Source organism: Dipodomys ordii, unplaced genomic scaffold (assembly GCF_000151885.1).
Source record: "Dipodomys ordii isolate 6190 unplaced genomic scaffold, Dord_2.0 Scaffold56, whole genome shotgun sequence".
Lineage (NCBI taxonomy): Eukaryota > Metazoa > Chordata > Mammalia > Rodentia > Heteromyidae > Dipodomys > Dipodomys ordii.
Window position 1 is genome coordinate 3,697,719 of NW_012267272.1, and position 13,471 is coordinate 3,711,189.

A 13,471-nucleotide genomic window follows, 5' to 3' on the forward strand; every position below is an offset into this window, starting at 1 on the left:
TGAAAAGACCATACAGAGGGGTTACAATTACATGGGCAAAGTAATGAGTACATTTCTTATCAAGGATTGTTGCTTCCTCTTTTGTTTCCCATTCCCATCCCTTCCTATCTTCCCCTCCCTTCCCCCTTTCCCACCCCCCCCAAGTTATAAAGTTCGTTTTTCGATATAATGTCTTATACATCTCATTGTTGCAATGGGTCTGCCTGTATCCCTATTTAAACGATTTGTTTTTTCCCTTCCCCTCCACAAAGTACACCAACATCAAATACAGTGAAAACAAGAGTTATATCATGGGGGAAGGGACATACAAAGCAACAAAGAAATCATCTTATAAATGTGTTAGAAACAATCGCAAGAAAGAAAAAAACATTTGAATCCTTATCTTGGGGTTCATTTCACCTAACATCAACTTATCTGACCATTTCTGCTTGTCTCAGACATATATTAGTAACCAAATACTTTTTTTGTCTGAGGGTGCTTTGGTGCCTGAGACCCATGTATCGAGTGTGGCTGATTGTAGTGATTGTTGAAGTATTTGACTGATGCTTCTTCTGAGGAAATGTCAGTTCTCTCCATTCAGCGTGTGGTATGTCTTAAGTTTTCAGCCTAGTCCCATGTCCCACAATGGTACCAAAGCAGGACACTCTTCTTGCCTCAACTGAGGTTCTATAGTTGTATGTATGTAGTGGTTGCCCTAACGGGTTTTCCCTTTATTTCTTTAAGATGTAACTCAATATGTTTCTCTGTGAATGGCAGGGTTTCCATAAGGATTTGTTAGTTTATCTACTTTCTTCCAGCTGCTTCTGAGGGTGAATAAGAGTTGTGAGCTGAGTCATGCTGCTCATTCCAACAGGATTTCCTGCCCTTGTCCTCAACCACCACTATTACTCAGTATCTATGGCATAAGTAGGCCCTTTCCTTGTATGGTGAACTTCATCCATCTTGTAGGCCAAAGCTGTCATTAGAAATCAGTTAATTGCTATGTTTAGAAAGTTTTAGCCTAATAGTTACAAGTAAAATTGGATTTTTCTTGAAAACATAAAAAATGTGTTTTGGAATTGCCCATTTAGATTTTAGTTTTCATATAAATGCACGCATGTTCTTGGTGGTGTTACTAATATACTAGTCTTTGTAAAATCATATTTCTCAAAACATTGTTCATGCAAGTAAACAATATAAGAGAACTTACCTTCCTAGTTTATAGTTTCCTTTTGATATACAGTAAAGCTAGATTTTAAAATGTTTCATCACACTTTGCAGGTATATTATGTGAACTTGATGTTGATGTAAACGAAGGATCTCTAATGGAGCTGCAAGGACATATTGGAAGATTCCAGGTAATCAGTTAGTTCTTAATGTGTTTAAGTACCAGTTTTAAGATGTGTTACAAAAATATAACAGTCCTGTGAGTCTCCCTTTCTAACTCTGTGCCCCAGGTTTTGGCAACTCCTTTTAGCTGTTGGTACCGGATCTTTGCCATCTCTGAGTAATTATATTACTACATGATTTTCCCTATTGGAAATCATATTTTGCCTTTCCTTGGAAGATGAGAATTTTTATCTCGTTACTCCTTTTCTTCTACCATACAATATGTATATTTCATCCCTCCAAAAACTCAGTATAATTATGTCATAATTTTGGTTATATTAATATTTAGTGTTGGATTATTATGGCTGTATAAACATAATTTATGATTAAGCCACTGTTACTTTTCTATGAAGTGTTTTGTTTTCTCTGGGGTTGATGATTACAAAGTAGCAGGATACAAAACCAACATTAAATCAGTAGTTTTTCTGTATAGCAATAGTAAAAAGACTGAAAAATAAATCAGGAAAACAATCCTATTCACAGCTTCAAAAGTAAATACCTAGGAATAAACTAAGAAAATGAAAGACCTCTCTAATGAAAACATTATAAAACATAAAAGAAATTGAAGATGATGTTAGCACGTCAAAAGGCCTCATTTTAATTTTCATTTGTTTATTGACTGGTGTTTCATTTAACGAGTACCTCCGAAATTACTAAATTGTTTTTTGTATGAAGCATAAAATTCCTTGACAAGCATTTAAGCTTTTTTGAGGATTTGTTTCTAAAATAAGTAGCATTCTTTTTTTTTTTTTGGTCAGTTATGGTGCTTGAACTTTGGGCCTGAGTGCTGTCTCTCAGCTCTTCAGCTTAAGGCTAGCTCTCTACCACTTGAGCCACAGGGCCACTTCCAGTTTTTGAGTGGCTTATTGGAGATAAGAGTCTCAAGGACTTTCCTGCCTGGGCTGGCTTTGAACTGTGATCATCAGATCTCAGCCTCCTGAGTAGCTAGGATTACAGGCAGGCATGAGCCATCTGCGCCCAGCTACATTCATCTTCTTTTCTAGCAGGGCTTCTTACTTCTTGGGAAGTAGAATCCAAAACCTTTCAAGAGTGATTCCACTCTCCACTGAGGCTTTATCATCCTCAAGAAAGACAGGTCGCTAATTTCAACACATTTGGCTAGATATCAACAAACTTTCTTTCTTTTTAGCGCCAGTGCTTAGGACTGCTAAGTCGCTTTGGTGGTGCTGACAGACTACGGCAGTTTAAATTTCAAGATGACAATGTGGATCGTGATAGGGTGAACAAGAAGGATGAGATGGAACTGGCCATGCAGCAGGTAGGAAGGATCAGAGGACGTGTGCAGTTTTACTAACTGCCTTGTTTTCCTTCTCTCTGTATTTCTATAATGTTAGGGCATTAGTGAACTAATGTTTTTGTTGCTGCCACTGCTCTTTCACTGCAGATTTGTGCCAATGTAATGGAATACTGCCAGTCACTTATGCTGCAGAGCTCCCCCACCTCCCAGCATGCAGTGTGTCTTTTCACACCTAGCCTTTCAGAGACCATTAACAGAGATGGACCACGGCAAGGTGAGCCTGATTCTTTTCCAATGTCTGAGGAACACAAAGTTGTTATGGTTATGACACAGCTTGGATACAGTAAGACACAATTTTTCTTTATGAGTTAGTAATGAACACATTTCAAAATGACTTTTTAAAGGATGTCTTGAATCTCCACTTTCATGCATTTTGGGCATTAAATATTATCTCCAATTTGAACTTGAAATTGCTATGGTACTTCCAAGATATCACTCAGTCATCAGAAGGAACTGTTCTAGTTTCAGCACAAACTGTCTCTAGCATGCCTTTTTTACTGCTGTCTAATTCTTCTTCCTTTTGTGGAGAGATTCCACTCGTCAATGTATTTTGTTTGGAAGGTGGCCAGCTAAAAGGCAAATCACTTTGTTTTGCCAGATGGAGCTGTTGCAGTAAGAGACTTGTTTAATTTATATCCAGTTGTATTTAGTTTATTGACTCTTTGGTAGTATAACTTACATTGTCAATTTTGAAACCAGAGCCATTAGGGGAGGTAAGAATTATTTGCTTGGGATCAGGAGCTCCCAAAATTTTGTGTTTGGTTTGTGTATGTATAGGGGAGGGTAACTAAAGGCATATAACTTAAAGTTGTAAAAGAGGTCTTAACCAAGTAAAAGAGAGAGGTTCTATTAATGTCCACCAACTATATTTCTTTACCCTCTCAAGGTCCCAAGCTTACTGTATCTGATTATACTAGGACCTAGCTAATTTTTTTTCCAGTGGTCAGTGGTGGTGAAATAGTCTTGAGTTGGCATTAATGATAATTTACGTGATCTTAAGTTATGGAGCATACATTAAAAAAATTGATCATTTGGAATCCATATGAAATTCTTCTAAATAGAACACTGTTTTATATCATCTATTAGATACCCAAGCTCCAGTAGTTCCATATTGGCGCCTGCCTGGTTTGGGGATTATCGTCTACCTACTGAAACAGAGTGCCAGTGATTTCTTCACTTATTATGACAGTCACCGACGCAGTGTCAACAAGCTACAGAATGTAGAGCAACTTCCACCTGATGAGATAAAAGAGGTATGAGTCTCACACTGAGCTGTGGGGACTTGGGAAATCATTGCTTTTACCAGTAAAAGCTAGAGAATAGGTTTCAGACTTGGGAGTAAGTCTGAGGTTTTCAATGTGGCTGAAGGAAGTCTTATCACCTTCATCCCATCCTTGTAACAGACACTAATGACTGAAAAATAATCAAGTGGCTCCTGTTCAAGGAGATAGAGAGGAAGTTAGCCTTTGAGTAAAAAGTTTTGGGTAGTTTCTACTCTAATATCTGTGTGGACAAACTTTAAACTGCCGATGTTTTTTGCAGTAGAACTTAGAGATAACTTTCTCTGTGCCTCCAGCATCTTTGATTCCCATTGAGTGAATTTCTCAAATGATAGACTTGCCACCTCCTAGTGACCCAGAATTATTCCTCTATATTTACTCTAACTAAGGATGCTGAGTTACAATTTTCTTCCTTGGTACCTTCCCTTCTTTTCCATGTGGCACAGCTGAGTGGTAAGGCATTTCTTGTTTGGTTCATTTCCTGGGCAGCACGAAAGCTTCCGGTGTTTTATGCAGCCTGAATGTTGAACCATTCAGTTCACACCAGACTGAACAATCCACATCATTCCTGTGAGTAGTCAAGGCCTACTGCCGTTACTACTCTTGTGGCAATCACATTGAACATTTATAAAGCCATTCTCATTTTTTATGTTGAAGAAATGGAGGCACAGAAGGCTTGAAGAACTTCTACAGAAGTAGCAGGAAAGAGTGAGGCAGGAGCTACTGGCTAGGTTCAGGTAATCCCTGAAACTGTGGCTTGTAGTCGGCAGTTTTTTCTCTGTTTTGTGTTATTGATCTGCAATGCCAGAATAGCTTTCTGTTGGTGTGTTCAGGCTGTTAATTCCAATACTTCTTGGGGGTATCAAAATGTTAGGATATCCTGGTCCTTTGTAGAAGTGGGGTAGTATTTGTATGTAACTTAAACACATCCTTCTGTGTGGTTAAATCAGTTTAGATTACCTAATATACTACGTAAATGGTTATTGGACTATTTTATTTGTAGATTTAATGACATTAGTCATTAAAAAAATGATCCATAGTTGGTTACACCTGTGCTATAAAACCTGTAGATACGGAGAGCCAGGTGAGAGGAACTGCTCCCATAAGAAGCGGGTGGTACCCCACAAGGCCCACTTCATTGTACCTTCTGTCAAATAGCAGAAATTACTGCTGTGTTCATGACTGACTTGTGAAGTACTTGGGAGGATTTGGTTGTTGACTACATGTTTGTTGTACTTAGAAGTTACTCTCCATTTCCTTCATAAAAATTCTCCATGGCATTGTTTGACCTACTCCTTGGAAAACCTGTTTTTGTTTTTAATGCGACAAGCAATTCAGGGGTGGTGGACTTCTTAGGTTGGAGTTGTCTAGAAGGAAGGAGGTGAACATTGATTGTGAATTTGTTTCTTTGTCTCTAATGTTTAGACAATAAACTCTGTTTGTGAGAAGGTGTAAATTTATTGCTTTTCCTAGCACTTATCACAGTGACCTCCTCATGGTATTTTTGGGTTGATTGTTACAGTTTATTGCCATTTTAATACTACATTTATTTCTCTTATAGTTGTGTCAGTCTGTGATGCCTGCTGGTGTTGATAAAATCTCCACTGCCCAAAAATACGTTCTAGCAAGAAGGCGTTTGGTGAAGTTGATCAACAACCGAGCTAAACTGCTCTCCCTTTGTTCCTGTATCCTTTACGCAGTCAGAGGCTTGAGTGCTGACCTTTACATGAAGGAAATATTTACTTATTCTCACATTATTTTGGCCATTAAAACCAGATGGAAAAAGATATAATTACTGCTCATTTCCAAATTGTAATTTTTTTCTTATGATTTTTTTCATGTGTATGCTGGTGAACTCAGGACCTGAATGCTGTCCTGAGATTTTGTGCTCAAGGGTAGTGCTCTATTTCCACTTCTAGCTTTTTGGTGGTTCATTAGAGATTATCACAGACTTTCCTGTCTAGGGTGGCTTCAAACCATGATCTTCAGATCTCAGCCTCCTTCCTACATAGCTAGAATTCCAGGTGGCACGAGCCACCTAGCAATTTTTTAAAAATTACTTTTTAGCAGAACAGCAAGAGCTATTAACCTATGGAGACCCTTTCTGTCCTGGTAGGCTGTAAGGACTCAGCACCATGCATCTCCTCCTCCCTTAGCACATAGCTGCTCTCTCTGTAAGCATGTTCAGGGCCTCCTTGCCTTACCCTGTGGTTTTGGCTATGTAAATGAGTATGGGCTCTCCTTTCTCTCCTCAGAAACTTCCTAAAAAAACACGTGCTAGTTATTGTCCTTTAATCTGAATTCAGTTATCATAGAGACCTGCCTGTTTATTTTTTGGCGCCACCTGGAGTACTACTTGTTACATTGCACACCCACAGACTCTCAAGATTCCTTGTTTGCCTCTAGAACTTTATTTAAAAGCAGAAGAATACAAGGTAAATTTTATTCTGAAAATGAATGAACCATTAGTGCCTATATATTTAATGGTTTGATACTCATATTGTACTCAAGCTGGTCTAAAAGTCCTGGGTTCCGTGATTTCCTGCCTCTGCCTCTCAAGCAGCTGGTACCTCTATCTCCTGCCACACAGAGCTATCTATTTATTATGTCTCAGATTACTAAAAGTAATTTGTATAATTGAGAGCTATTTAGTAGAGATGACTATTTTCTGTATTTACTTTCTGTCCATGTGAAATTGTTTTAGTATTATAGACATTCTTTAAGCGTCTTGCAGTTCAGTGCTGATTTAGCTGCAGAATCTCCTGTGCAAAATAATTTTTCAGAACACAAGAAAAGGACCAGCCATGGTGAGTTTTGTTGCTGGAGTAAGCATCAGACTGATGAACATGTACAGTAGGTAGGAAGAGACAGAAGAAAAGCATGAGAACCTGTCCTGAACTACTGAAATGCTTCTCAGGGGCTTCCACTGCTGAAGGTTGAAACTTAGGTTCCCAGTCTTGACCTACGTTTTCATGATAGTTTTGCTGGGTGTCAGCCAGCTCCTCTCCTGTGCAGTACATAGATACTTGCCATATGAGTTTGACTGTGTCTTTATCTCTAGATTCCTTCTCCTCAGATGCCAATCTGGATTTTCGAAGTATGCTGACTGTAGTGAGCCAACATGATCTAGACCAGGTGAGCTTCTGTTCTCATACCCGTTTCCTTTTTACTAAAGTAGGCAGGAAGCCTGATATGTTAATAAAGATTGAATTTTGGCTTGACCCTCCATTTCTTTACAAAGTGGGATGGGAACTCAAATCTCAAGGATCTTGCCAGAACTAAATGAGGCTTCATCTGTGTGAAAAGGTAGAGGGCCTGGAATGGAGGTAAATAATCGGTGATTGGTAGGCATTACCAGCTCTATTCACTTTCTATCACTGCAACAAAATACTTAATACAGAGAAAAGTGGGTAGTTTTAAGAGTTCCATCTCAAGAATGGGCAGACCCATTGCTTTGGCCTCTGGTGGGCATGCTAGATGGCAGGTAGAGCAAACTACTTATCCTTATCATGGCCAGGAAGCAGAAGAAAGAAAAAGAATCATTGTTTCACAGTCCTTTTCAAGACATCCCAAGTGAATTGAGTATCTCCTACTAGGTTTTAAAGGTCCCTCCACCTCCCAGTGGTACCACTGTGAGCACAGGCCTTAAGCATGTGAATTTAGGCACACACTATCACTTATTTTAGGTAATTACTAGAAATAGCGCAACCATTATAAATTCTACTGTAGCATTGTGATCTTAGTAATAGCTTAATCAGTAGTGGAAACAAATGAAGACCATTCCAAAACAAAGTGAAACCTCATTAGATTCATAGTTTTTATTTCTCTTCTCTTCTCTTTTTCCTTTTCTTTTTTTTCTTTTTTGCAAATGGAGAGCATTCCAAAACAAAGTGAAACCTCATTAGAGTCATAGATTTGTTTTGTTTTGTTTTTGCAGTTTTTAGTATGTGCTTCATTTATGTCTATCATAATGGCTGAATAGTTATGTTCAGTCCAGAAGGATGTTGGAATCTAGAGCAATCTGCTTAACAGCAATGTTGTTAAGTTTTGTTTTGTTTTTGATAAAGCAGGTATCAGGGTATTTGTTATTTGGAAAGAGAAGTTATAGCTAGGTGTGCTTCTAGCCCTCTGTGTGTCCTTAGCCAGGAGCTGATAAAACCACTGCTCGCCTCTCTTCCCCCTTCCTTGCTGCCTGTCTTATAGCTGAGGTTGGGTTTTTCCCAAGGATACTTTTACTTTTGTTGTTGTTGGTGGTTGTGGGGATTGAACTCTGGGCTTGGGTGTTGTCCCTGCGCTCTTTAGCTCAAGTTGAGTGCTCTTCCATTTGAGCCACAGCACCACTTCCGGTTTTCTAGTGGTTTATTGGAGGTAAGAGTCTCACAAACTTTCCTACCTGGGCTGGCTTTGAACCGTGATCCTCAGATCTCAGCTTCCTGAGTAGCTAGGATTACAGGTGTGAGCCACTGGCACCCGGCCCAAGGGCACTTTTAGAAGCCTTTTGGCTCAGCTGGCTAGATGTCCTAGGTAACACACACTAACTCTAGTCCTGGACACATTTGCCTCTTTAATATCTATAAAGTGAGTTTTTTTTTGGCCTGGCTTGTTTAGGAAGGCTGGTATTTGGTGAGGCCATGTGCAGAATTAGCAAAAAATAAGTTATCCTGATGTTTTAATAAATGTTAAATTTATTTTTACTTATTTTTTTGTTGTGGGGCTTGAACTCTGGGCCTGGGCGCTGTCCCTGAGCTCTTCAGCTCAAGGCAAGTGCTCTACCACTTGAGCGACAGCACCATTTCCTACATATTAAATTAATGATTTGCCGGGCGCTGGTGGCTCATGCCTGTAATCCTAGCTACTCAGGAGGCTGAGATCTGAGGATCGAGGTTCAAAGCCAGCCTGGGCAGGAGAGACCGTGAGACTCCTATCTCCAATAAAACCACCAGAAAACTGGAAGTGACGCTGTAGCTCAAGTGGTAGAGTGCTTGCCTTGAGCTGAAGAGCTGTGGGACAGCGCCCAAGCCCAGAGTTCAAGCCCCACGACCGACCAAAAAAAAAAAATTTAATGATTTGTTTCTTTTACACTGGTCTGTTGCAAAGTTAGGGAGAAAATAGCCTAAGTAATTGTACTCTGTGCTGTGATTTGAGTATGAAAGTAGGTAGGTTTATGAATACTAAAGCACGTCCCAGGCTGCTCCATCTACTTGTTGATACTCTTAAAAATAGAGTCGGGGCTGGGATATGGCTCTGTAGCAAAACACATGATAGCATGCATGAGACTCCAAAACTGAAAAAAGAGACAGACAGATATGCAAATGGGTATTTAAACATTACAAAATAAAATGGAAAGAAATAGCTTTTTCCCAACCTACCACTTCTTTCTTCCACTAAATAAAACTGAACAGTTTTTGGTGTGCTTCTTTAGGAATTGTTTTTGTGTATATCAGCGTATCAGTGTCAATAGTACCTGCTATTCAAAACATTAAAAATTTTACATGTTTATACAAGCAGGGAACAAAAAAAACCCACTAGGATCATACAAAAAATGAGAAAACTATGAATATTTAATTTTTCAATCCCCAAATATTTTGCAATGGAAAGACCACATTACAAAAGAGCAAAAGTGTTTTCAGTCAGTGACATAGAATAAAAAAGTACTTGAGTCAGTAGTTTTAATCATATGATGTTAATCTGTGTTACTTATAGCTTCAGTCTGGTGCTGTGAATGCTTTTGGAGAATCACTACAAAAGAAGCTTCTGGACATTGAAGGACTGTATTCAAAAGTCCGGTCTCGCCATAGTTTCACCCAGGCTCTCGTGAGACGGATCCGTGGGCTGCTGAGGATATCGAGGAGCTGAGCCTTGCTGACGCCGGGGAGAGGGCTGAGGACACTGCCTCCTTTTTATAAATGACTTTCTTTCTAAATTATGACCAAAATATTTTGATATTTCTTTCTTTATATATAGACATCTTTTCTGTACATTTTTTGGTCTGATTTCATCTTCACAAATAAAAAATAAATACTTTTTAAAAAAACAAAGCCAATCTGTAATCGGTCTTTAAAACTTTTAGCCAGGAAGCAATCAGCACTTCCTGCCGTGGCTCTGACCATGTGGTAGTTTCCCCTAATGTGAAAGTCAGTGCATAGTCTGGAAATTCTAATTCTTTCCCCACTTTGAACATGTATTACACTTTTATGATATCCAGGGTTACTCTGTAGGCTGGAGTTGGGAAGAAACCATAGCAGTGTTTGTGTGCTCAGAACTGTAAATACTGTTTTATAGGAATGTCTTAAAAGGCCAAAAAATCAACTTTTGCCAGTCACCTGTGGCTCATGCCTGTAATCCTAATTTAGCTTGGGAGGCTGTCATCCTGGGGATTGCTGTTAAAGCCAGGGCAGGCACATAAAGTCCTTACGTGTTTCCAAAACAACCAACAAAAGCAGGACTGGGTGGTCTGTCTCAAGTAGCAGATCACCATCCTTGAGTAAGTAAGCTGAGTGAATTCAACACCCAATATCAGAAAAAAAATTATTAGCTTTTGTTTTTTTTTTTTTTAAATATGGGGTCTGAGAAGGTGTTCAGTGGTAGAGTGCTTACCTTGTATATGTCAGACCCTAGGTTCGATTCCTCAGCACCACATAAGCAGAAAAAGCCTGAAGTGGCGCTGTGGCTCAGGGACGGAGTCCAGGCCCAGAGTTCAGGCCCCATGAAAAAAATTGTTAAATGATAATATACTTTGCATGTTTCTTTGAAATAATTGTGAAATTTCTCAATCATCTGCCTCTTTTTTTTTTTTTTCCTGGGGGGAGAGGAGGTCCGGTCATGGGGCCTGAACTCTGGGCCTGGGCACTGTCCCTCAGCTCTTCAGCTCAAGGCTAGCGCTCTACCACTTGAGCCACAGCGCCACTTCTGGCTTTTTTCTTTTTGCTTATGTGGTGCTGAGGAATTGAACCCAGGGCCTCATGCATGCAAGGCAAGCACTCTACCACTGAGCCACTTCCCAGCCCTCATCTGCCTCTATCAATTGTGATGACTACTAGTAGGGCAAAAAAATTATATAATGGCGAAAGTTGTAGGTCAGTGGTAGAAGGTTCTTCAACATGTGTGAAGTGCTAGATTTGATTCCCAGTACTGCAAAAAACATGATATAATAGCTTTATTTCCTGTCCAATTATGTTTATATTCAAGTAACTACATCATTTGAAAGTTTATTTTCCTTTTCCCATCCATCAGTTACTAATGTACAGGCTAAAGACTCTTAAAGAGGAAAGACAGACTGCTAATAGGAACAGAGTCGGTTCTCATGTAGAAGCAGAAAATTAATAATTTATCCCAAAGTATATAGTGTTGCTTTTTTGTTTTTAATCTTATAAAAGTTTCAAAGCTTTTAAGTATCCTATTAAAAAAAGAAAAGATTGGCCATTGTTGTATGTTGACATCCATTTATTTCCTACTAGTTATAAGCATTAGTCCTTAGCATTCTATAAGTAGAAATCTTGGAGATGAATTGTCTCAGGGCTTGAACTCAGTGTCTAGGTGCTGTCCCTGAGCCTTTTAAAAAATTATTTTCAGAACTGGGTGCCAGTGGCTCCCGCCTGTAATCCTAGACTCTCAGGAGGCTGAGTTCTGAAGATCACAGTTCAAAGCCATTCTGGGCAGGAAAGTCTGTGAGACTCTTATCTCTAACCACCAGTAGTAGATTGCTTGCCTAGCATGCATGAAGCCATGGGTTCAGTTCCTTAGTACCACAAAATCAGAAAAAGCTGGAAGTAGTGCTATGGCTCAAGTGGTAGAGTGCCAGCTTTGAGCAAAAGAAGCTCAAGGACAGTACTCAGATCCTGAGTTCAAGCCCCAGGACTGGCACCAAGAAAAAAAAATTATTTTGCAAAACAAAAATTATTTTGCAATCCAAGGCTAGTACTCTACCACTTGAGCCAAAACTCTACTTCTTTCTTTTGGTAGTTCGTTGGAAATAAGAGTCTCAAACTTTCCTGCTCCAGCTGGCTTCAAACTGAGATCCTCAGATCTCAGCTTCCTGAGTAGCTAGGATTACAGGCATGAGCCACTGGCTCTAGTAATATTAAGGCTTTAGTTTTTGGCTTTTCTCTGTGGATATTTCCTCCCATTCGGTTGGGTTATCTTTTCAACTTAAAATAGTGTAGATGTTGTATATTTTAATGTGTCAGATCTATCAGTCTTTTCCTTGGTAGTGCTTACTCTTTATAGTCTTGATATTTTTTCTCCAATCTGAGATGATAGACTATTATTTATGGTGATGTATTTCAGTGTTACATTTCTACCAGTGTACCCTAGTGTATTCCAATCAGTTGTCTGTTTCCTATGTTTCTTTTTCTCTCTCCCCGTTTCCTGTCTTCCTTTTCCCCTTGCTTTATTCTATCATTTTCTCCTTTTCTCTGTTTTTTTGAATTTGCATTATTATTAAGCAGTTGTATAAAGGGGTTACAATTCCGTAAACTTGATCAATGACACTCCTTCCATTGTTCTCCCGTTTTTCTCCTTCCCTGCTAGTTTCGTGTTTCAGATTTTACATAATGTACACCGAATACAATCAGTGCATTTGCTCATCCCTCCTTTCATGTGCTCCCCCCCCAATTTTGTCAACTTTTTTTCTGCAGGGAGTAGAAATGTGATGATATGTAATGAAGCAGATGTAGAAAAGCAGAAATGGAGCGAACGTTTTGTACTCCCACGGTTGTGCACTGCAGCTTCATAATGTAGTAAGCTACTGTGATTTGGTTTTCTACTGTTTGGAACCAGTAAGGAAAGGGTCACAGACAAGAGTAGTCTTATCGTGCGTGTGTGTCCCCGGGGCAGGCCAGCAGTTTTAACAGGGTCCTTCACAGGACCTCATTTGCTTCCCACAACAGTCCAGCTCGGTGTGTAGAGTTGGAAGTCAGACTTCCAGGATGTTAGCTAATGTTTTCCACCAAGGGGTGCAAGAAGTCACGGCTTTAGGTCTTGAATTCTGAGAGCTCTGCTCAAGGACAGACATCCCAACAAAGATAGACAGCTTCTGACAGAAGCAGCTCCCCTGTGGATCCTGGCATCTAGGGCTGCCCTCCCCTCGCTCTGTCCACAGCCATAGAACTCATATTTTTCCCTCCGACTTGTTGGAAAGCCGAGGAGTGTACTGGAGCTCAGGATGCAAATGACAAAGTACCCGGCCGTCTTCAACGAGCATGCGTAACGGGCTCCTGGGACTTTGGAAACCCACGGCCCCAGAGCGGGCGCCCTGCTCACGCTGGCTGGGACCCGCCGCCTCCAGCCTCCTGTCTTCAAGGCCGGAGAGCCTGAGCCTGGCTGTGCAGCAGCTTGGTTGGCGCCCGTGAAGTAATGCAGACGCCCGGGCCGCAGGGCACCCGGCACCTGGCTGCCTCGGCCTACGCGGCGACGCTCGGGCGCTCCACCAGGGGGCGCCGGTGTGACGAGCCGCTGTCGGGAACAGGAAGGCGGGCGGGGCGGGGCCGGAGGGGCCAGGAGGGGC

At 40.4% G+C, this 13,471-nt stretch overlaps 1 protein-coding gene across 1 annotated transcript in view; it reads left to right on the forward strand.

Annotated features, from left to right (window-relative positions):
• The window catches only part of Nup205 (nucleoporin 205kDa), an 80,072-nt gene extending 70,072 nt beyond the window's left edge, over positions 1-10,000 (forward strand). Inside the window, exons 34-41 of the mRNA XM_013021548.1 lie at positions 1,261-1,337; positions 2,519-2,647; positions 2,774-2,900; positions 3,773-3,939; positions 5,528-5,651; positions 6,273-6,401; positions 7,028-7,101; positions 9,670-10,000. Of these exons, the coding sequence (XP_012877002.1) occupies positions 1,261-1,337; positions 2,519-2,647; positions 2,774-2,900; positions 3,773-3,939; positions 5,528-5,651; positions 6,273-6,401; positions 7,028-7,101; positions 9,670-9,822 (980 nt within the window). The 3' untranslated portion in view covers positions 9,823-10,000. The remainder of the gene's footprint in view (positions 1-1,260; positions 1,338-2,518; positions 2,648-2,773; positions 2,901-3,772; positions 3,940-5,527; positions 5,652-6,272; positions 6,402-7,027; positions 7,102-9,669) is intronic.
• The last annotated feature ends 3,471 nt before the right edge of the window (positions 10,001-13,471 follow it).